This window comes from Coregonus clupeaformis, chromosome 1, assembly GCF_020615455.1.
Source record: "Coregonus clupeaformis isolate EN_2021a chromosome 1, ASM2061545v1, whole genome shotgun sequence".
NCBI lineage: Eukaryota > Metazoa > Chordata > Actinopteri > Salmoniformes > Salmonidae > Coregonus > Coregonus clupeaformis.
This window is the reverse complement of record NC_059192.1, coordinates 93269688-93292428: the sequence shown is the minus strand read 5'-3', so window position 1 is coordinate 93292428 and position 22741 is coordinate 93269688. Positions and strand designations below refer to the sequence as shown.

General features: G+C 48.1%; 1 protein-coding gene across 13 annotated transcripts in view; it reads right to left on the bottom strand.

The window, feature by feature from the left end:
• Nucleotides 1-2406: 2406 nt before the first annotated feature.
• The window catches only part of myo5aa (myosin VAa), a 46691-nt gene continuing 26356 nt past the window's right edge, over nucleotides 2407-22741 (bottom strand). For 3 of the 13 annotated variants that reach the window (XM_041894957.2, XM_041894965.2, XM_041894990.2), the window contains 25 exons: nucleotides 21327-21483; nucleotides 19878-20117; nucleotides 19439-19687; nucleotides 18570-18663; nucleotides 18131-18279; nucleotides 17825-17938; nucleotides 17428-17562; nucleotides 17252-17308; nucleotides 16710-16937; nucleotides 16453-16461; nucleotides 16069-16169; nucleotides 15769-15825; nucleotides 11493-11573; nucleotides 11117-11315; nucleotides 10115-10183; nucleotides 9474-9567; nucleotides 9112-9258; nucleotides 8758-8912; nucleotides 8387-8476; nucleotides 7970-8120; nucleotides 7702-7886; nucleotides 7503-7600; nucleotides 7218-7392; nucleotides 6704-6784; nucleotides 2407-6295 (listed from right to left, as the gene is read on the bottom strand). In XM_041894957.2, coding sequence (XP_041750891.1) covers nucleotides 6143-6295; nucleotides 6704-6784; nucleotides 7218-7392; nucleotides 7503-7600; nucleotides 7702-7886; nucleotides 7970-8120; nucleotides 8387-8476; nucleotides 8758-8912; nucleotides 9112-9258; nucleotides 9474-9567; nucleotides 10115-10183; nucleotides 11117-11315; nucleotides 11493-11573; nucleotides 15769-15825; nucleotides 16069-16169; nucleotides 16453-16461; nucleotides 16710-16937; nucleotides 17252-17308; nucleotides 17428-17562; nucleotides 17825-17938; nucleotides 18131-18279; nucleotides 18570-18663; nucleotides 19439-19687; nucleotides 19878-20117; nucleotides 21327-21483 — 3268 coding nt within the window. In that variant the 3' untranslated portion in view covers nucleotides 2407-6142. The remainder of the gene's footprint in view (nucleotides 6296-6703; nucleotides 6785-7217; nucleotides 7393-7502; nucleotides 7601-7701; nucleotides 7887-7969; nucleotides 8121-8386; nucleotides 8477-8757; nucleotides 8913-9111; nucleotides 9259-9473; nucleotides 9568-10114; nucleotides 10184-11116; nucleotides 11316-11492; nucleotides 11574-15768; nucleotides 15826-16068; nucleotides 16170-16452; nucleotides 16462-16709; nucleotides 16938-17251; nucleotides 17309-17427; nucleotides 17563-17824; nucleotides 17939-18130; nucleotides 18280-18569; nucleotides 18664-19438; nucleotides 19688-19877; nucleotides 20118-21326; nucleotides 21484-22741) is intronic. The other 10 variants (XM_041895001.2, XM_041895043.2, XM_041894973.2 and 7 more) reach the window with 6 other exon arrangements.

The following is a 22741-nucleotide window of genomic DNA, read 5'->3' as shown; positions in this document are numbered from 1 at the left end:
AGCTTGCCTTTCGCTTTGGACAAAAAAAATAAACAAATATTTACAGTGCTGAATTCCTTTATTTGTCTTTTACAGAGTTTGACAATTTAAACTTATTCCAAGTTTCTTAATGGTGAACACATTCACAAGTACAGCTACCAGGAATTATACACACAGTCCAGTTCTCCTGATGTACACATGGGACTCGAGAGGAGAGGAGAAAGAAGCGAATAGAAGAGAGGAGATGAAGAGGAGAAGAGCAGAGTTCAGCATCTCTACCACAGGTGGACTGTATGATGTCTTTAGATCATTAGAACAATGAGATGCGTCGGTTAGTGATGATGTCATGAAATATGATACTTTAGCATTGACCTCAATTGTCAAAACCATAAAAGGGAGATATTAAGTATCTATTTTAAGAACCATCTGGAGATGTTTATCTCAAATGAAGTGAAGACTGGTCGTACCACAGACTGACTACATGAACAAGCCTGTCTGAGGCACAGGGCATGTACAGAGTGGGACACTATAAGGGGAAGGAGAGAGGGGGGAAGAGTGGTCCATCCACACTGCTTAAAGAGGGCTAATCATAGAAATGGACTAAGGGTACATACAGTGAGGGGAAAAAGTATTTGATCCCCTGCTTATTTTGTACGTTTGCCCACTGACAAAGAAATGATCAGTCTATAATTTGAATGGTAGGTTTATTTGAACAGTGAGACAGAATAACAACAAAAAAATCCAGAAAAACGTATGTCAAAAATGTTATAAATTGATTTGCATTTTAATGAGGGAAATAAGTATTTGACCCCCTCTCAATCAGAAATATTTCTGGCTCCCAGGTGTCTTTTATACAGGTAACGAGCTGAGATTAGGAGCACACTCTTAAAGGGAGTGCTCCTAATCTCAGTTTGTTACCTGTCTAAAAAGACACCTGTCCACAGCAGCAATCAATCAATCAGATTCCAAACTCTCCACCAAGACCAAATAGCTCTCCAAGGATGTCAGGGACAAGATTGTAGACCTACACAAGGCTGGAATGGGCTACAAGACCATCGCCAAGCAGCTTGGTGAGAAGGTGACAACAGTTGGTGCGATTATTCGCAAATGGAAGAAACACAAAAGAACTGTCAACCTCCCTCGGCCTGGGGCTCCATGCAAGATCTCACCTCGTGGAGTTGCAATGATCATGAGAACGGTGAGGAATCAGCCTAGAACTACACGGGAGGATCTTGTCAATGATCTCAAGGCAGCTGGGACCATAGTCACCAAGAAAACAATTGGTAACACACTACGCCGTGAAGGACTGAAATCCTGCAGCGCCCGCAAGGTCCCCCTGCTCAATAAAGCACATATACAGGGCAGTCTGAAGTTTGCCAATGAACATCTGAATGATTCAGAGGAGAACTGGGTGAAAGTGTTGTGGTCAGATGAGACCAAAATCGAGCTCTTTGGCATCAACTCAACTCAACTCGCCGTGTTTGGAGGAGGAGGAATGCTGCCTATGACCCCAAGAACACCATCCCCACCGTCAAACATGGAGGTGGAAACATTATGCTTTTGGGGTGTTTTTCTGCTAAGGGGACAGGACAACTTCACTGCATCAAAGGGACGATGGACGGGGCCATGTACCGTCAAATCTTGAGGGAGAACCTCCTTCCCTCTGCCAGGGCATTGAAAATGGGTCGTGGATGGGTATTCCAGCATGACAATGACCCAAAACACACGGCCAAGGCAACAAAGGAGTGGCTCAAGAAGAAGCACATTAAAGGTCCTGGAGTGGCCTAGCCAGTCTCCAGATCTTAATCCCATAGAAAATCTGTGGAGGGAGCTGAAGGTTCGAGTTGCCAAACGTCAGCCTCGAAACCTTAATGACTTGGAGAAGATCTGCAAAGAGGAGTGGGACAAAATCCCTCCTGAGATGTGTGCAAACCTGGTGGCCAACTACAAGAAACGTCTGACCTCTGTGATTGCCAACAACGGTTTTGCCACCAAGTACTAAGTCATGTTTTGCAGAGGGGTCAAATACTTATTTCCCTCATTAAAATGCAAATCAATTTATAACATTTTTGACATGCGTTTTTCTGGATTTTTTTGTTGTTATTCTGTCTCTCACTGTTCAAATAAACCTACCATTTAAAATTATAGACTGATCATGTCTTTGTCGGTGGGCAAACTTACAAAATCAGCAGGGGATCAAATACTTTTTTCCCTTACTGTACTAAATGGCACCCTATTCCCTATGGGCCCTGGTCAAAAGTTGTGCACTATATAGTGAATATGGTGCCGTTTGGGATACTCACAAAGACTATAGCCTTCTACTGTGTAAATGACCACAGCTATATGACCTCTCTGAAGGAACATAAACCACAATGATGATCACAAAGAAATGATAATAATATCAGATATGTTAAGGGCAGACAGAGCTAACTTTATCAGCGTTTATTAAACTTGTTCAGTAAATATTTCAAAAAGTGCATCTAGACAGAAAGCAGAACAATCCTTCCATCCCAGCCTTCGAAAAAAGGATCCAAGGACAACTTATCAAAACACTCAATAATAATAATGTTACTTTTTAAAACAGTAGTTGTGTAACAGACGGACTGACACAAACAGAGACAATGACAGGAGATGATTGTGTTTTAAAATCATATGTAAGGCTTTGTCCAAAACATGAGTAACAATGAAGTCATCCTATTGTTATGATCAACAACAGCTCTAAAACATTCACAAGAGTAAAACCTGGAGTATTGCCGGTATCGTTTTCCAGTATCGTCCAAGTTGCAGATATGCATTTTAGATCTGGTATCACTATACACATGTTGCACAACCTATCACCTATTCCTAAAAATCCTTCATTAAAATGCAACGCTGCAAAAATGTAACAAAAAGGCAATTTTTAATTTTTATACAATACACTCATGGTGGTCCCAATAATAAATATGAATATTAATTAATTTATATTAATTAAATTGCACCACAAAACAAGTTTAAACATGAACTTGACTCCTACATCAATGATAGTAATAATAATATGTTTTTCTGAGTCATGTGTCTCTCTATAGGCCAGGGAACAAAGGTCAAAGGTCATGGGGTCAGGGTTGGCAGGCAAATAAAGGTCACGGTAAATAATAAGGTTCACAGTAAAATAAAGTTGATGGTTAAACAATAAGGTTGATGGTTAAATATAGTTAATGGGCAGATAGGGTATAGGTGAACACTGATGGCACAAGTAAGGAAGAGAGGCAACGATGATATGATGATGAATGTATTTCTGTCCTTTCTATCCCTCAGCCTTAGTAGTAGTGATTAGAATGTTAGTAGATCGTCTTCCACTCTATAGAACATCTAGAAGAACGTCTGGTTCTATAGAAACCACAGTCATGTGAGTTAGTGTCTAATGTCGCCCTCTCCTGGTCACTATCTGGTGCTGAGTAACAACATGGCTGCTTTCGCTAAAAGTAGAGCCATGAAAACAGACTTGTCTGATGTTGGGACACAGTGAAGAGGGGGTTGGGGAGACAGTGAAGGAGTTGTAAGAGTTAGAGTAGGTTAGTAGGGAATGAAAGAAGGGGGTAAGAGTTAGAGTAGGTTAGAGTAGAGACTGTAGCCAAGGTGTGTAATAGTTTGTGTAGAAAGCAGTGATTTAGTTTCTGGAGTAAAGCTGGCATGACAGCATTATCATACATGCTGTAGGGAAAAACATTCATGACATGGTTGATATTGGGTCTAAATCCGATGGATTACAAGAGCAACTACAATAAAACAGACTGACTGTTAGACCGGCTCAGTGATAACCAGGTTTAGTTACACACAATACTGAAAGTAATACCTATAGATCTTGTTCATCATAACCTATAGGGAGTTGAGCAGAGAGAGTGGTGGGGTGAGGACATGAAGATATTTAGAAGTGAAGATATGTAGAAGTTGGTAGTGCAGGGGTTCCCAAACTTTTTATTTAGATGTTTTGATTTTTTTTTAAATCACGACTCCACCATGTAGACAGTCTATTACAAATCAGTCTGACAGTACCTTTGGCAGTTTTTCAATCTGCAGGAAGTATGGTTTGAAGTGACTGGAAAGCATCAGAAATGTATTGGGAAGTTCAGAAGATCATCAGGCAATAATTTTGTATGATCTTCTGTGTAGAAAATAACATCATCATTGATGAAGTTGTTCTCCCCCCATTCTGATTTAGTGCCTGGTCTTGTCCACTCTGTTCTAAGGAGGCTTGTGGCCATTGTAGAGGGAAACAGAAGACACATACGTGTTCCTGAGAGTCTTATCTTTCATGATGGGGTCATAATATTTTGTAGCTTAAACCGTTCACAAGATAGAGCCACATTTGCCGGAAGAAAACAGAAACCGCTCTGTTTATTACAATCTAGCGGCTACTGGAGGTTACTATCGTAACCCCGGGGTTACCCCATTTTCAAATCTGGCGACCCCAACATGGGGCCGCGACCAATAGTTTGGGAAACGATGTGGTAGTGGATATGTAGGATCCAGTGTGCTTCTGTTTTTAACAACAGTCATTAGTGTGTGTGTGTGAGTCCTCAGTAGGGGTTGGAATGACACTACTTACTTAAAGTGGAGAAGCAAGTACAATAGCTGAAGCTGTCTAAACCTGCTAGTTTGATCCCTCTATACCCATACCTATCTAAACTACTCGTCCAATCTAACCATCTACTGCAAGTCTATCTATTTCAACCTCTGTTCCAGTCGAATCCTCTATATCAACCTTTGTTCCAATCTAATCATCTATATTAACTTCTGTTCCAGTCTAATCCTCTATATCAACCTCTGTTCCAGTCTAATCCTCTATATCAACCTTTGTTCCAATCTAATCTTCTATATCAACTTCTGTTCCAGTCTAATCCTCTATATCAACCTCTGTTCCAGTCTAATCCTCTATATCAACCTCTGTTCCAATCTAATCTTCTATATCAACTTCTGTTCCAATCTAATCCTCTATATCAACTTCTGTTCCAGTCTAATCCTCTATATCAACCTCTGTTCCAGTTTAATCCTCTATTTCAACCTCTGTTCCAGTCTAATCCTCTATCTATTTCAACCTCTCGTGCAGCGGTGATAAAGTGCAGATCTACTAGAGAAGCAGGTTACACATGACAAAGCTACGGCAGAGAGATCTTAAAGCACAATACATTGTGAGCTAAACAAATAAAAACCTACATTAAATAGCGCTAATTAAATGATACTACATAGTTAATCTGCTATCGACATAAATATCATTATAATACTATAGGACTCTAGTCGTCTTTCATGTCCATACTTCTCTCCGGCCTGGAAAGTTGGACAGATAGGTCTACCTGTCTATGGTATCTATGTTTTCTGTCTGCAAAGAAAAACGTATTTTAGGGAAGGGAGCGGAATAAATGCAATAAATAAAATACCCTAGCGTGATATATATATATATATATATAATATTTATATGTATTTATATATGTATAAGAAGTATGGTACAGACAATGGGTACTGCACTTGGCTTGACTGTGTTCAGTGGGTGAGTTGACAACAATGTACTCAGAAGTGATGCTAGCTAGCTAACTGTAGAAGCGCTAGCTAGCTTTAGCATCACATCAAAACAGAACTATCTAATGCTAGCTATGCTAACTGTAGAAGCGCTAGCGTTAGCATCCTATTATAACACAACAGATGCTAGCTGAGTTTAGCTGAAGGAGCTAGCTAGCTGTGATGCTAGCCCTGGACAGCTAGCTTTAGTGTACCGTAATACATTCCTATGGGAGAACCGGACTGCTAGAAAACACTACACTACTGAGAAGAGAACACAGAGGAGAAAAGAGAGGACTGGGGGAACATGGTACTAGGTCTTAAATGGGGTTCTATGTGGTCTGTGTAGCTCCAGTAAAAGGGGGTAAGATAGGAGAAAAAGGTGGCCTGTAGCAGTGCATTCTCTTAGAGTTTAGCATTTGTATATGCGGAGGAGGATGGGCTTTCAACTACTGACGTAAAAACTACCGAATGGTGGAAGCTGAGCGTGTGTGTGTGTGTACACGTTGTGTGTGTACTGTATGTAAGTGTTTGGATGCGTTAGGAAGCGAATGGTTTGTGTATGCATGTGAATGCATGTGTACCTATGTATAGCCTATCTATTAATCATATATGTGTGTGTGTGTGTGTGTTAGACGCGGGTAAGGAAGGCTAGGTTGAGGGAGCCTGGTATTTGGATAGTCTCCAGGGCCAAAGAGGAGGGGTTGAAAGGGAAGGTGACGGGGTAGATGATCTTAGTGTCCATCAACAGCTGAGGAGTCTCACACCGGTCCCGCAAACGAGTCTGACAGAGAGAGAGAGAGAGAGGGAAGGACAGGGAGAGAGAGACAGAAAGAGAGAGAGGGAGATACAGAGAGGGAGATACAAAGAGGGAGGGAAGGAGAGGGAGGGAAGGAGAGGGAGGGAAGGAGAGGGAGGGAAGGAGAGGGAGAGGGAGAGGGAGAGGGAGAGGGAGAGGGAGAGGGAGAGGGAGAGGGAGAGGGAGGGAAGGACAGGGAGATAGAGACAGAAAGAGAGAGAGGGACATACAGAGAGGGCGATACAGAGAGGGAGGGAAGGAGAGGGAGAGGGAGAGAGAGAATATACACATTAGTTGCAGTTATTTATATGCAGACAGACAGACAGACAGACAGACAGACAGACAGACAGACAGACAGACAGACAGACAGACAGACAGACAGACGGGTCTTACCTGTATGGTTCGTATGAAGGTAACAGACACCCTCTCTTCAAACTCGTTGACTGGAGTGTACAGGTTCAACACCTTCACAATCTGGGAACACAGAAACACAGATACAAACTTCATTAGTTGACCTTGAACTATTAACTCAACTGTCAAAGACTCCAGTCACCCTAGTCATAGACTGTTCTCTCTGCTACCGCATGGCAAGCGGTACCGGAGCGCCAAGTCTAGGTCCAAAAGGCTTCTTGATTTGATTTGATCCCCTGTCCCATTCTCCGCAGTGATTGGCCTTGATTGGTCAGTTGAGTACCTGAGGGCTGGGATTGGTTAGTTCAGGACCTGATTGGTAGAGAGGGCTGTAATTGGTTAGTTCAGTACCTGAGCGGTAGAGGGCTGTGATTGGCTAGTTTAGTACCCGAGCGGTAGAGAGGCTGTTATTGGCTAGTTAAGTACATGAGCGGTAGAAAGGGCTCTAATTGGTTAGTTTAGTACATGAGCAGTATAGTGAGCTGTGATTGGTTACCTGAGATGTGGAGAGGCTGTTGCACATGGAGCAGATGGCCTCGGCGTCTTCGTCCGTCTTCTTCTTGACTTGCAGAAGCTGAGCAGCCTGAATCAGAGGCTCCAGAGTCTCCTTGGCTCCACACAGCATCAGAGACTTGTCACGCAGCCACTCCTCCAGCTGACTCACGTTATACCTGGTACAAACACATTATATACGTTACACACACACACACACACACTTTACACACATTAGACACTGTCTGTCTATACATACTAATACACATTCCACCCTCTCTGAACCTACCTGATCTGCATGCCCTTGCTCCAGGAGCACATGTCTTTACGCAGTAGCAGATTGTTGAGAGTCACAGCTCCAATGATGTAGAACTGCTGCTTCACAACCTGGGGGTCAGAACACAACCAAGCACCAGGGTCAGACACATGCACACACACAGGATCAGACACATGCACACACACGCGTGCACACACACACGTGCACACACCTGTTTGATGAGTTCAGGGTCGGTGCCGTGCTGACACATGGTGGAGTGGAAAGCGCTGAGCTGGCGTAAGATGGATTCCAGTGTGTAGGTTCCCTCGTCAGCGATGCTCGATGTCCGTTTACGCAGACCGGTCGGCTTAACCCCCGACACACCCTGGATGGTCTCATGCTCCAACATACCAGAGACTGAGACACACACACACACACACACGTTAGTGGTGTGATCCTACACACACAGGACACACACACACACAGCGTGGTATACTCACCGATCATGGGCTGTAGGATGTTCTCCATGCATTTGATGAGCTGCTGGTAGATCTGAATGGCCAGGTCACTGAGGACCTGACGGTACTCAGCCAGGTCAAAGTTAGACAGGCAGTGATCATTCTGCTTAGGAGTGTTGTGCTTCATAAACGACTGCAGGAACAGAGAGGAGGAGGAGAAAGAGAGAGAAACAGACACAAACAAGTTGGAGCAACGCAAGAATAAAGTGTGTCTGTGTTTTGGGGTGTACCTCATCTCCGCTGTACTGTTTGAGACTGTGTGTGTGTGTGTGTGTGTGTGTGTGTCTCGGTCTGTAAGCATTTGGTTGTGTATTTGTTTTAGCATTTGTTTGTGTGTGTGTGTGTCGTCTCGGTCTGTAAGCATTTGTGTGTGTGTGTGTGTGCTGGGTCCTGTCTCACCTCATCTCCGCTGTACTGTTTGAGACAGTGTAGGAAGCGGCAGGTGTTGGACAGCCAGAAGGAGACTGTCTCAAAGTCATCCCCCCGTTTCTGACAGAGGATAAAGAGGAGAGGGACAATTAGAAGAGATGGATATGCAGTATGGTTACTAGTGGAACTACAGGGTTACTACACAAGTTTAACAGCAACTTACTGTAGTGTTACTGACATCATAGGGTGTGCGCCCCAAATGGCACCCTGTTCTCTATATAGTGCACTACTTTTGACCTGAGCCCTATGGACCCTGGTCAAAAGTAGTGCACTATAAAGGGAATAGGTTGCCATTTGGGACACAGAATAGATCAATATCAAAGGCACCCCCCCACACGCACCTTGAGTATCTTCTTGATGCTGTTGATGGTAGATGTGAGCAGGGTCCTGACCTTCTGGTCATCGTTGACATAGTCAGCATGTCTCAGACACATGAAGAGGATGTACGCTGGGAGCCCTGGGATCAGATTCACCGCTACACCACGAGGCTTCAACTCTGTTAGAGATAATTGATTGTTACAATAGACTATTGGATTATCTATATATATGCCTGTATCTATGTATGAACAGAAAAACGTATTTCTAACACTCATAGAGAGAGAGAGAGAGGTGGTGAGAGAGACGGATAAAAGAGAGAGTGCAAGATTGAGAATGGTTAGAGGTCGGGGTTAGAGGTCAGAGTGGAGGTTACATACCCAGTATGAGGTTCTTAACCAGTTTCAGCTCATCCTCCTTCTTGTACTCCAACATTCCCTGGAAGTCTTTCTCCCGACGAGGAATGTTCACTGGACGGACCGTCTCTTCAACCATCTGACCCGGAGATATAGTCTCACCCTGGCCAGCTACACACACACACACACACACACACACACACACACACACACACACACACACACACACACACACACACACACACACACACACACACACACACACACACACACACACACACACACACACACACGTTTAGGTACATATACACACGGTCAGATATACACAAGTTCAGGTCCAACAGTCACCCATCTACACAGACGGTCAGGTACGTCTCCTTCCTTACCTCCCATTTCTCCAATCTTCTTAGAGAACACCTTCAGCTGTTTCTTAAGCTTACGGATAGTCTTATCCTGCTTCTCCAGCTGTTCCATGAGGTCCTAAGAGAGAGAGAGAGAGGTGAGATCGGCAGCAATCGATCAGTTTATCAAAGCGAAGGGATCGCGGTCAAACAAGAAGATGACAAAGGTCAAAGTTCAGACAAAAAACAGGCTCCATTACCCAGTGGGTTGGAGAAAGAGAGGGGGTTGATTTAAAATAGGGGGTACTTATTTGGTCCTCTGTGGGGTTAGAGAGAGTCGGGGTGCTGATTTGAAACAAGGCTTGGCTGTGTGTTAACAGAGAGAAGAGGTGCTGGGTTTAACACATTGACCTCCTGTGTGAGTTAGAGAGAAGAGGTGCTGGGTTTAACACATTGACCTCCTGTGTGAATTAGAGAGAAGAGGTGCTGGGTTTAACACATTGACCTCCTATGTGAGTTAGAGAGAAGAGGTGCTCTACTGGATTTGTCTGCCATGGGTTAACACACACTGCTGCAGAGTTAGAGTAGAAATCTGACACAGCTCCATAAAAAACACACACCAAACTCTGTTAGTGGTCACACACGTGCAGAGAAACACACACAATGTCCTTAGAGACTCTACATACAACCATCCGTCGTAATATGTTGACTTTGGCGCTGCGATATGCTGTTGGATCCTCAGTCAGCAGCATCTCCTGTTAGGTGACAGCCACACACATCAGAGTGTGTTCTCACAGGACACACACCTGGGTGGTGTCGGACACAGTACCACTACTGACCAATAAGGGAAGTGCTGGTTGATGGCACCAGGTTAGGCACCAGGTTTTCTTTGGTGGGGCCAGTGATCATGTATGAGTATGTGAGTGTGTTCATGTATCCCTGACCTTTTGAATGTTTAAATCATTTTTGCAAAAGTAATACAATTTGTGTTTTGAAATAAGTGTGCATGTGACTGTTTGTGTGTACACGTTTGCATGTTTGTAAGCGTGTGTATACACGGGAGTGTACAAAACATTAAGGACACCTTCCTAATATTGAGTTGCACCCCCCCCCTTTCCCCTCAGAACAGCCTTAAATTTGTCGGGGCATGGACTCTACAAGGTCTCGAAAGTGTTCCACAAGGATGCTGGCCCATGTTGACTCCAATGCTTCCCACAGTTGTGTCAAGTTGGCTAGATGTTTGGGTGGTGGACCATTCTTGATACACACGGGAAACTGTTGAGCGTGAAAAACCCAGCAGCGTTGCAGTTCTTGACACAAACCAGTGCACCTGGCACCTACTACCATACCCCGTTCAAAGGCACTTCAATGTTTTGTCTCGCCCATTCACCCTCTGAATGGCACACATACACAATCCATGTCTCAATTGTCTTAAGGCTTAAAAATCCTTCTTTAACATGTCTCCTCCCCTTCATCTACACTGATTGAAGTGGATTTAACAAGTAACATCAATAAGGGATCATAGCTTTCACCTGGTCAGTCTAGGTCATGGAAAGAGCAGGTGTCCTTAATGTTTTGTACACTCAGTGCATGTCTGTATGTGTGCATATGAGTGTGTACATGTGTCTGTATACTATGTGTGTGTGTGTGTGTGTGTGTGTGTAAGCGTGTGTGTGTGTGTAACGTACCAGGTTTTCGTTGGTGAGTCGTGTGATCTCATGCTGTAGACTAGCCTCTATGCGTGCCTCTGGTGGAAGCTGCAGGTTCTGGGCCAGCAGCTGTTGTTGACGGTTATTCTCCTCTTTAACACTCTGTAACTCCCCTCGCAACACCTCCACCTCGTTGTCATAGCTACGCCGCTGCTGCTGCATCTGGCCCTCCAACAGTCTGAGAGGGGGGGATGGAGAGAGAAGAAGAAGAAGAATTCTTAGAACTACTATAGGAGGTTGGGAAAGCAGGAAGGAGAAAATATGTGATGAGGGAGCAAGAGTCAACAGCCCCACACCATCCCTGGTCCACACACACACACACACACACACACACACACACACACACACGGTTAACCTGTTGGTCTCTTTTAACCCTTCATATACCAGCCACAGCTCTCCGTCCTCATTCAGCCTATGGAAGTCAGCAGTGGGAGATCTGACACAAAAACAAAGGAAAGAAAGGGAACATAAAAAAGGCAAAATAAAGAGGAGGACTAGGGGAGGTGGGGTGGTGGTGGACTAGAGGAGGTGGGGTGGTGGTGGACTAGAGGAGGTGGGGTGGTGGTGGACTAGGGGAGGTGGGGTGGTGGTGGACTAGAGGAGGTGGGGTGGTGGTGGACTAGGGGAGGTGGGGTGGTGGTGGACTAGGGGAGGTGGGGTGGTGGTGGACTAGAGGAGGTGGGGTGGTGGTGGACTAGAGGTGGCGGGGTGGTGGTGGACTAGGGGAGGTGGGGTGGTGGTGGACTAGGGGAGGTGGGGTGGTGGTGGACTAGGGGAGGTGGGGTGGTGGTGGACTAGGGGAGGTGGGGTGGTGGTGGACTAGAGGAGGTGGGGTGGTGGTGGACTAGAGGAGGTGGGGTGGTGGTGGACTAGAGGAGGTGGGGTGGTGGTGGACTAGGGGAGGTGGGGTGGTGGTGGACTAGGGGAGGTGGGGTGGTGGTGGACTAGGGGAGGTGGGGTGGTGGTGGACTAGGGGAGGTGGGGTGGTGGTGGACTAGGGGTGGACTAGGGGAGGTGGGGGGACTAGGGGTGGACTAGGGGAGGTGGGGTGGTGGTGAACTAGAGGAGGTGGGGTGGTGGTGGACTAGGGGAGGTGTGGTGGTGGTGGACTAGAGGAGGTGGGGTGGTGGTGGACTAGGGGAGGTGGGGTGGTGGTGGACTAGGGGAGGTGGTGGACTAGGGGGAGGTGGGGTGGTGGTGGACTAGAGGAGGTGGGGTAGTGGTGGACTAGGGGAGGTCGGGTGGTGGACTAGAGGAGGTGGGGTGGTGGTGGACTAGGGGAGGTGGGGTGGTGGGGGACTAGAGGAGGTGGGGTGGTGGTGAACTAGAGGAGGTGGGGTGGTGGTGGACTAGGGGAGGTGGGGTGGTGGTGGACTAGGGGTGGACTAGGGGAGGTGGGGGACTAGGGGTGGACTAGGGGAGGTGGGGTGGTGGTGAACTAGAGGAGGTGGGGTGGTGGTGGACTAGGGGAGGTGTGGTGGTGGTGGACTAGGGGAGGTGGGGTGGTGGTGGACTAAGGGAGGTGGGGTGGTGGTAGACTAGGGGAGGTGTGGTGGTGGTGGACTAGGGGAGGTGGGGTGGTGGTGGACTAAGGGAGGTGGGGTGGTGGTAGACTAAGGGAGGTGGGGTGGTGGTAGACTAAGGGAGGTGGGGTGGTGGTAGACTAGGGGAGGTGTGGTGGTGGTGGACTAGGGGAGGTGGGGTGGTGGTGGACTAAGGGAGGTGGGGTGGTGGTAGACTAGGGGAGGTGGGGTGGTGGTGGACTAGAGGAGGTGGGGTGGTGGTGGACTAGGGGAGGTGGTGGACTAGAGGAGGTGGGGTGGTGGTGGACTAGGGGAGGTGGGGTGGTGGTGGACTAGAGGAGGTGGGGTGGTGGTGGACTAGAGGAGGTGGGGTGGTGGTGGACTAGGGGAGGTGGGGTGGTGGTGGACTAGGGGAGGTGGGGTGGTGGTGGACTAGAGGAGGTGGGGTGGTGGTGGACTAGAGGAGGTGGGGTGGTGGTAGACTAGGGGAGGTGGGGTGGTGGTGGACTAGAGGAGGTGGGGTGGTGGTGGACTAGGGGAGGTGGGGTGGTGGTGGACTAGGGGAGGTGGGGTGGTGGTGGACTAGAGGAGGTGGGGTGGTGGTGGACTAGGGGAGGTGGGGTGGTGGTGGACTAGAGGAGGTGGGGTGGTGGTGGACTAGAGGAGGTGGGGTGGTGGTGGACTAGAGGAGGTGGGGTGGTGGTAGACTAGGGGAGGTGGGGTGGTGGTGGACTAGAGGAGGTGGGGTGGTGGTGGACTAGAGGAGGTGGGGTGGTGGTGGACTAGAGGAGGTGGGGTGGTGGTGGACTAGAGGAGGTGGGGTGGTGGTAGACTAGGGGAGGTGGGGTGGTGGTGGACTAGAGGAGGTGGGGTGGTGGTGGACTAGAGGAGGTGGGGTGGTGGTGGACTAGGGGAGGTGGGGTGGTGGTGGACTAGAGGAGGTGGGGTGGTGGTGGACTAGAGGAGGTGGGGTGGTGGTGGACTAGAGGAGGTGGGGTGGTGGTGGACTAGGGGAGGTGGGGTGGTGGTGGACTAGAGGAGGTGGGGTGGTGGTGGACTAGGGGAGGTGGGGTGGTGGTGGACTAGGGGAGGTGGGGTGGTGGTGGACTAGGGGAGGTGGGGTGGTGGTGGACTAGAGGAGGTGGGGTGGTGGTGGACTAGAGGAGGTGGGGTGGTGGTGGACTAGGGGAGGTGGGGTGGTGGTGGACTAGAGGAGGTGGGGTGGTGGTGGACTAGGGGAGGTGGGGTGGTGCAGTTCATGACATGACAGACATGGTCTAGTCTCATGCTGTGTGTGTGTGTGTGTGTGTGTGTGTGTGTGTGTGTGTGTGTGTGTGTGTGTGTGTGTGTGTGTGTCAGCTTGTTCTGCTTAGTATACTGAATAAATGTGTGTTTAGAACAGGGGTTGGAACCGGTTCAGGGAACAGAACGGAAAACCGAAAAATAAATACATTTTTCAAGGAACAGAATCAGAACAAAAGTGATCTATACTGTTCCGGAACAGAACCATTATTTTAAAAGCATGGAACCGGTTAATAACGTTCTTTTACTTTCCATGCATTTTTTTCCAGTCCGAACAAAAAGCGCAACATTTACATTTGACATTTTAGTCATTTAGCAGACGCTCTTATCCAGAGCGACTTACAGTTAGTGAGTCCATACATTTTTCATACAACAAAGCGCATATGCAAAGCCCTCACACTCTGTCACTCAGAAACGTATTCCAGTGTCTGCCTGTGTGTGTGTGTGTAGGCTACCTGCCCCTCAGAAGCGTAGTCTACTAGCCTACTGACGTTACACGCCTGATTCAGAATTGTTTTATTAGAGAAGAATGGATTAACCTTTTCAATGCTAGTTAAGGACACTATAGTTATCATGTTTCACATTGGATTTATTAACTACAAAAAGGTAAGACGTGTTTTGATTTTAATTCTGGTGCCGCTCTGCACAAACAAGCTTGTTAGCTAGCTAGCTGATCCAACGTTAAGACAACTTTCTGAAGTTCAAAGACATTCAGAGTTCCTTCATATAAGCCGCTCTTCCGAAGGTATAATTCTGTGGGCCTAATTCAGATGATGCATGTCATAACAACAAGATGCCCAGATGTGTTTCAAGCCTCCTCCAGCCTCTCTCATTCTCTCCCCACCCGCAACATTTCAGTCGCATCCAACACCCTACACTCGTCTGTCCAACGCATGAAAATAGCTTGTCCGCTCCATAGCAAGCTGCTGTATCCTCACTGATTGGTGAAGTCATTTAATGTCGAGCTAACTGTAAAAATGTCAATTTCAGAGGTTTAAAAAGGAACAGAAAGGAACGATTTAAACCGTCGCTTTTTGTTGGGTTCGAACCGGTTCAAAACGTTTTTCTTCTGGTCGGAACAGTGGAACGGAAACAAAAAATGTATGGTTCTGTTCAGAACAAAACGATTGGAAAATAATATTGGTTCCAACCCCTGGTTCAGAACAAGCAAAATTAACAAAATCTGAAATGACAAGGATTCTTAATGCAACTTAACACATAGGGTGGTAGCAACATGATGGAACTAAGTAACACAACACAACACAGGGAAACACATGGTTGGTAAAGATGCAGGTTTGGTTCCATGCAGAAGAAGACATTTCATAGAGCTGATTAGTAATTTAGAGTCTGTGCATCATTCATGCCTAACCCTAAACCCATACGGAGGCTAACCTAGCATAGCCTCAACATGCTAGTTAGATGACCAATGCTATGTAGGCTAACCTAGCTATGCTTAATCTCCATGCTAGTTTGATGACCAATGCTACGGAGGCTAACCTAGCTTAGCGTCATCATCATACTAGTTAGTAGGCCGGCTTACGCCGCCTTTGCCGCTTACAGTACAGTACAGGTTAGGCATCGCCTGGCGTGCAAAATAAGCAGACCCACTGCTACTGAAGCAAACCTAGCTTAGTGTAATCACCTACATAATATAGCATTAATATAGCATTCAATATCAGCCAGCCATCATCAACTGTATTAGCCTATCCAATAAAAAGCCTCCACTCAGTCTTGCTCAATCCCCATTGGTCAGCGTGGCCATGCATGCTCCGCCTCATGATGCAAAGGCCACATCTGATTGGTTACCTGAGCCGATTAAGGAGCTCATTGGCTTCTAGTGGTTTACGCAAGAACCTGGGAGATCTGCGCAAAACAGAGAGAGTAGTTCACACATACACAGTTCTCAAACACATACAGATCACACACACACACCAAGTGTACTCATGGAGTACGTCACACATACTGGTGGAGAGTTTGTACTGTAATGAGTCCTCTGTGGCACTCTGGGGGGGAGGAAGGGAAAGGGGGAGAGAAAGGTAAAGAGGGTGACAGAGAGAAGGAGATAGAGGGGGAGGGAAAGCGAGAGAGGGAAAGAGAGAGATGTACCTGTTGGTCTCTTTGAGTCCTAGATAAGCCTGAGTGATTGCACCAGAGTCCTTCATCTTATGGACATCCTCTACATAGTGCACTGGCTCTGTCATTGTCTCCTTGAGAGAGGGATGACATGGAGGGGGATGAGAGAGAGAGAGACAGAGAAAGAGTGAGAGAAAAAGAACCATCAGTCATGTAGATAAGACAGAAAACAGAGAGTCAGAGAACAGAGCAGACAGTATGACACTATTATTCCACTTTAATCTTGACCCATCCAGTATTGTGAACCTAAAGACTATACATACGGTGGGGTTACATGCAAATAATCAGTGGCACGTGTGTGTGTGTGTTTAAGCTAGTCATTCCCAGAGCATGCAGTCAGCAGGGGAGTTCTAGTACCTTCTCATCCTTTAGGAAGACATGGGAGGAGAGAGAGACAGTAGAACAGAAGAGAGAAGAGACTGGAGTGTTAGAAGCATTGTTAGTGCAGTGGACAGACATGAAAGGGTTTGTGTGTGTGTGTGTGTGTGTGTGTGTGTGTGTATCTCTGCAGGTCTGTGTGTATATATGCGTGTCTGTGCATGTGTCAGTGTGTGTGTTCACACGTGTCTGTGTATATGCGTGTGTGTGTGTATGGATCCCTCCATGTCTCCTACCTTGTGCTGCATGGCCTCCTTCTGAGAGACCAGTTGGGATCGTAGAATCAGCACCTCCTCTTTCCGCACCTCCAGCTCCTCGCAGGAAGAGTTCAGTTGGTCCATGAGAACTTTGTAAGGTGGACTTCCTGGTGCACCTGCCCCAGCGCCTGCATTACCCAGCAGGCTCTGCCTCATGGCGGTCAAGTCGTGCTTCAGCTTCTTGTTCTCCGAATCCAGCTCCTGGCGCTGTGAAATAAAGATGGATGCCGCCGGCGGCAGGCAGAGAATTAATACACAACCATTGAGATGGCAATGTCAATGCTAAAATGGGTTATATCATCTAGAGATCTCTATCTATCTCTATGTACACAGCACACTCACCCAGCTAATACAGTCCCAAATCAACCCCTAGCCCCGTGATGGGCAACTGGCAGGCCCCGGGGCCCTTGAGCCACGAGCTGTTGCCTACCACTGCCCTAGGCCCTAAGTCCTAGCCCCCACCCACTACCCACTAGAGTAGATGAGTAGATTGGATATCTATTCGGATTCCAATACAATACCTTGAGCGACTCGTACTCCAGTTCTGCTCCACGAGATTTCCTATGCTCCTCATCATCCTGACACACAGACAGAGAGACAGAAAGAGCGGTCCGACAGTAAAGTAAGTAAGAATGTGGTTGTAATACAGTAATACTGCATAGTATAGTAGTAATATTGTGTAGTACTGTCACTGTACCCTGACTCTAGCCCGCTGGAACTGCTCCTCCTTGTTCTCGAGCTCGTTGCGGAGAGAGGATTTCTCCTGCTCCAGCTCCGTCACGCGCTTCTGCAGCTTCAGAGTCAGAGACGTGTCCATGCCCCGGGTCACATCCTGTCACAACAGGAAGTGAGGTCAGAGACAGGAAGGACACTGACAGGCGGAGCTTCGGGGCATCATCAGGGCATTAAAGACATTAGCTGTCAACACTAAAATGTTACAGAACGTTTTTTACTGTATGATTACCAATTCTGCAGGGTTGTAGTTGTAATAACTGTTAAAATAACTACAGAACAGTTTGAAGCAACATAAACAGGTTTTTGTAACATTTTCTAATGGTTAGAGGATGTTCCTGTCTAAGTCCCACCCCACTCACTTCTCCATGTCGGGAGCTTTCTTCTGATTCGGCGAACTCGGAGTTGTAGGTGCACTCTGATCCGTTGCTGCTGTGGGTGGAGTCTGTTCTCCTGTGGCCGGGCTTGGGCACACTCTAAAGAAAGGAGGGGCAAGGGGACGTTAGTGTGTATGTGTGTGTTTGTGGTGTGGTGCAGTGTGTTTGTGTTGTGTGTGTGTGTGTAGCATGGTGGGGTGGTGTGGCGTGTCTGTAAGTGTGTAAGTATGTGTGGTATGGTTCAGTCCAGTGAGTGTGAAAATGTTGACATGCTATACGTGTGCCTCCTACCACAGAGAGTGTGATTTCTTCCTTGAGGTCGTCGTAGCGTTCCTCCAGTCTCAGGTGTTCTGTTAGGAGGTTCTGGTAGCGAGACCTCTCCTCGTTCAGATCGCTCTCCAACTGCTGAGTCTCCTCCGCTAATGCACGAGCCATTTTCTCTGAGAGGGGGAGGAGGGTGAGACGGGGAGGGAGGGGGAGGACAGAGGACAGAGAGAAGAAGGGAAAGAGGGAGAGGGGGGAGAGAGAGGAGAAAGAAGACATTTTCAGCATGCGTGGGGAACATATCATAAATTCTCTGTATGGAACTTCAACAATGAATGTGATTGGTCTAAAAGTATTAACACGGAATGTGATAGGTCTAAAGATAGTAACAGTGAATGTGATTGTTCTAAAGCTAGTAACAGTGAATGTGATTGGTCTAAAGCTAGTAACAGTGATTGGTTGGTACCTGTCATCTGCTGGCTCTGTTCTTTGATCATTCGGTTCAGGTCGTCTTTCTCGGTCTTCAGCAGACCATTCTGCTCCTTCAGCTCTGCTACCATCTACACACAAAAGAGAACATACTTAAATCAAGTCTACCACAGCCTATTGGTCAGTAATCCATCAATTTGAGAATACTAGCAGATCTGGGTCAAATAGTTTCAACTACTTAAAGATGCACTTGATTAGCTGGACCAATGTGCAGAGTGGGTGGAGTTTGAGAACATTTCCATTGGTTCCAGTGTACAAGGTGAGACAAATCAAGTGCATCTTCAGTATTTGACAGATGTTCTGTATCTGACCCAGGTCTGGACCCTAGGGACATTGGGGATGAGTTGATTTCCCTGGGCTTCTGGAGGACTGCTCTACTGTACTGCACAGCTAGCACTAGTCTACCTGCTCTCGACTACACACCCACACTACACTAGTCTACCTGCTCTCGACTACACACCCACACTACACTAGTCTACCTGCTCTCGACTACACACCCACACTACACTAGTCTACCTGTCTCACCTGCACCAAGGCAATGGCCTCCCAGCCCGCCATGTGCCCAGTCTGCAGTAGATTCCCCTGGGTCCTAAACCATTGAACCACGACACAAACACTGTATCCTCTGGCAAAAACATCTTTACACATTCTTATACAAACTTGTCACATTTCTATAGGGCCACTATGGGGAATATGTATGAAAGGGAGCCATTTCACTTAAATATATCTGAGAAGTGACTGGAGGAGAGAAGATGAAGAGATGACTTGAGTAGGTGAGAAATGTTCTATCCCACCACCCTCCTCACCCCACCTCACCCTCTCCCTAACCCCCTCCTCACCCCTCACCTTTTCCATCTCATCCCTGTACTTGGTAGCCCAGTCCTCTATGGTCTTCTTCTCTTTCTGGGTGGTGGTCAGCTCCTTCCTCAGCTTCTCCAGCTCCTCCAGAAGGGAAGTGACACGGTTGGCGTTGTTCTTGGCTTCCTCTTCTATCCCCTTCAGCTTAGACACCTCCACCTTCAGCTTCTCACTCTCCACCGCGTGGGACGTCTCCAGACAGTTCAGCCGCTCGCTAGTCACACGGTTGTCTTTAGCCTGGGGGGAGGGAGAGGATGAGGGGAAGGAGAGAGAGAGAGGTAGGGTTAGTCCATTTTAATGTAATGTGTGAAGATGCATATTCTATTATTTTTGAGCAGTCACTCTTGGAGGAGAGTTTGTTATTAGGGTGGCTACTTCCAGCTGCAAAAAGATCAAAAATGTCCGCCTGGTTTCCACAGAGCCTCACCTGTTCGTCTAACTTCCTCTGCAGCTGCATGATCTTGTTCTCCATGCCGACGTTAAGCTTCTTGAAGTGTTCAACGGAGCGGGCCTCGATTTTCAGCTTCTTTAGCTCTTTCTTGGCCTTCATCCTCCTGATGCAGCACTGCAGATAGACGATGGCTCGCAGGGAGCGCTTGTACCGCTGTCTGGCCAGCCAGCCACGCACGTGTTTCTGGATGAACACAGCTTTGTGGTTACGCAGCAACTGTGGAGAGAGAGGGAGAAAGAGAGAGTTAGTTCCTGTGAATGTAATGTGAGCGTTCTGGTGTTGCTGAACTCTTATTGGTCTCCTGGGCTTCATCTTGCTGTTAATCCACAACAACAGGAGATCTATCTACTTTCTACCTAATATAACAGACGAGTGATGACAGAGACAGAGAAAGAGAGGCAGAGAGTGAGAGAGCAGCAGAGAGAGAGAGACATATACAGATGCACAGAAAGATAGAGACAGAGTGTTGATAGAAAGACAGAGAGAGCAATAGAAAGTGGTATCCTAGAAAGTGGTATCCTAGCAGGGTTATGTTAAAGAGGTCAGCTGTGTGTGTCAGTCAGTGGGACAGTCCCTAACTACTGCCATGTCACCTGACCCTAACATGGCCCCAGTGACCAGAGAGACACCAGCCTAGTTCTCTCCCTAGCTCCCAGTGACCAGAGAGACCCCAGCCTAGTTCTCTCCCTAGTTCCCAGTAACCATAAAGACACCAGCCTAGATCTCTCCCTAGCTCCCAGTGACCAGAGAGACACCAGCCTAGTTCTCTCCCTAGCTCCTAGTGACCAGAGAGACACCAGCCTAGTTCTCTCCCTAGTTCCCAGTAACCATAAAGACACCAGCCTAGATCTCTCCCTAGCTCCCAGTGACCAGAGAGACACCAGCTGAGTTCTCTCCCTAGCTCCCAGTGACCAGAGAGACACCAGCTGAGTTCTCTCCCTAGCTCCTTGGGAGTGGTCCAGGTATGAGGGTGACTGGTGACTCACGTCCATCCAACGTTGCACTGGAGTTATTTATAAACCACACTGCTGACAGACATGCAGGAGGGCTGCGTTATTAGCTGGCAGTGCTAGGAGTGTGTATGTGTGAGTTGGTTCTTCTATCCTTGTGGGGACCTAAAATCACAAAATCTCCCCCCACAAAGATAGTAAAACAAGGAAAAAGGCTATTTTAAGCTTAGGGGTTTGGTTTAGGCTTACAATTAGGGTTAGGGTTACAATTAGCGTTAGGGTAAGGGGCTAGTGGTTAGGTTTAGGGTTAGGAGTTAGGTTTAGGGTTAAAGTTAAGATTAGGGTTATGGTAAGGGAAAATATAATTTAATGGAAATAAATGTTAGGTCCCCACGAGGATAGAAGAACATAACGTGTGTGTGTGTGTGTGTAGTGTATGTAGTGTGTGTGTGTATATAGTGTATGCGTCTCTCACCCCTTGGTATTTCTGTCGGGCCATGTATGCTCTGAGGATAGTCTGCATGACCAGGGCAGCAGCCTGCTTCTGGAGGTACAGCTTCCTCTGGACACACATCCTCTGGAACTTCTGGATGGTGATGGCTGCCAGGGTCTGACGCATGTACTTAACCAGACTGGGGGAGGAGAGAGAAAGAGGGGAGGCAGGGGAGAGAGTGAGAGAGGGGAGGGGGACAGAGGAGGAGGAGGAGAGAGGGGAGGCGGACAGAGGCGGCAGGAGAGAGAGAGAGAGAGAGAGAGAGAGAGAGAGAGAGGAGGCAGGGGGGAGAGGAGAGGCAGGGGGGAGAGAGAAGGGGGAGAGGGGAGGCAGGGGAGAGTGAGAGAGGGGAGGGGGAGACAGGGGAGAGAGAGAAGGAGACAGAGGAGAGTGAGAGCGAGAAATGGAAGATGGACAGAGGAGGCCAGGGGAGAGAGAGAGAGAAAGGGAAGGTGGACAGAGGAGGCAGGGGAGAGAGAGAGAAGGGGGACAGAGGAGGCCGGGGGAGAGAGAGAGAAGGGGGACAGAGGAGGCAGGGGAGAAAGAGAGAGAGAAGGGGGACAGAGGAGGCAGGGAGAGAGAGAGAGAAGGGGGACAGAGGAGGCAGGGGAGAGAGAGAGAGAGAAGGGGGACAGAGGAGGCAGGGGAGAGAGAGAGAGGAAAGGGGGACAGAGGAGGCAGGGGAGAGAGAGAGAGAGAGAGAGAAGGGGGATAGAGGAGGCAGGGGAGAGAGAGAGGAAAGGGGGACAGAGGAGGCAGGGGAGAGAGAGAGAAGGGGGACAGAGGAGGCAGGGGAGAGAGAGAGTAGGGGGACAGAGGAGGCAGAGGGAGAGAGAGAGAGAGAGAGAGAGAGGGAAGGTGGACAGAGGAGGCAGGGGAGAGAGAGAGTAGGGGGACAGAGGAGGCAGGGGAGAGAGAGAGAAGGGGGACAGAGGAGGCCGGGGGAGAGAGAGAGAGAAAGGGAAGGTGGACAGAGGAGGCAGGGGAGAGAGAGAGAAGGTGGACAGAGGAGGCAGGGGAGAGAGAGAGAAGGGGGACAGAGGAGGCAGGGGAGAGAGAGAAGGGGGGTCAGAGGAGGCAGGGGAGAGAGAGAGAAGGGGGACAGAGGAGGCAGGAGAGAGAGAGAAGGGGGTCAGAGGAGGCAGGGGAGAGAGAGAGAAGGGGGACAGAGGAGGCAGGGGAGAGAGAGAAGGGGGGGTCAGAGGAGGCAGGGGAGAGAGAGAGAGGGGTCAGAGGAAGCCGGGGGAGAGAGAGAGAAGGGGGACAGAGGAGGCAGGAGAGAGAGAGAGAGGGAAGGGGGACAGAGGAGGCAGGGGAGAGAGAGAGAAGGGGGTCAGAGGAGGCAGGGGAGAGAGAGAGAGTGTAGTTAGGGTAAGTGGTGAAACATGCTGTTGAAT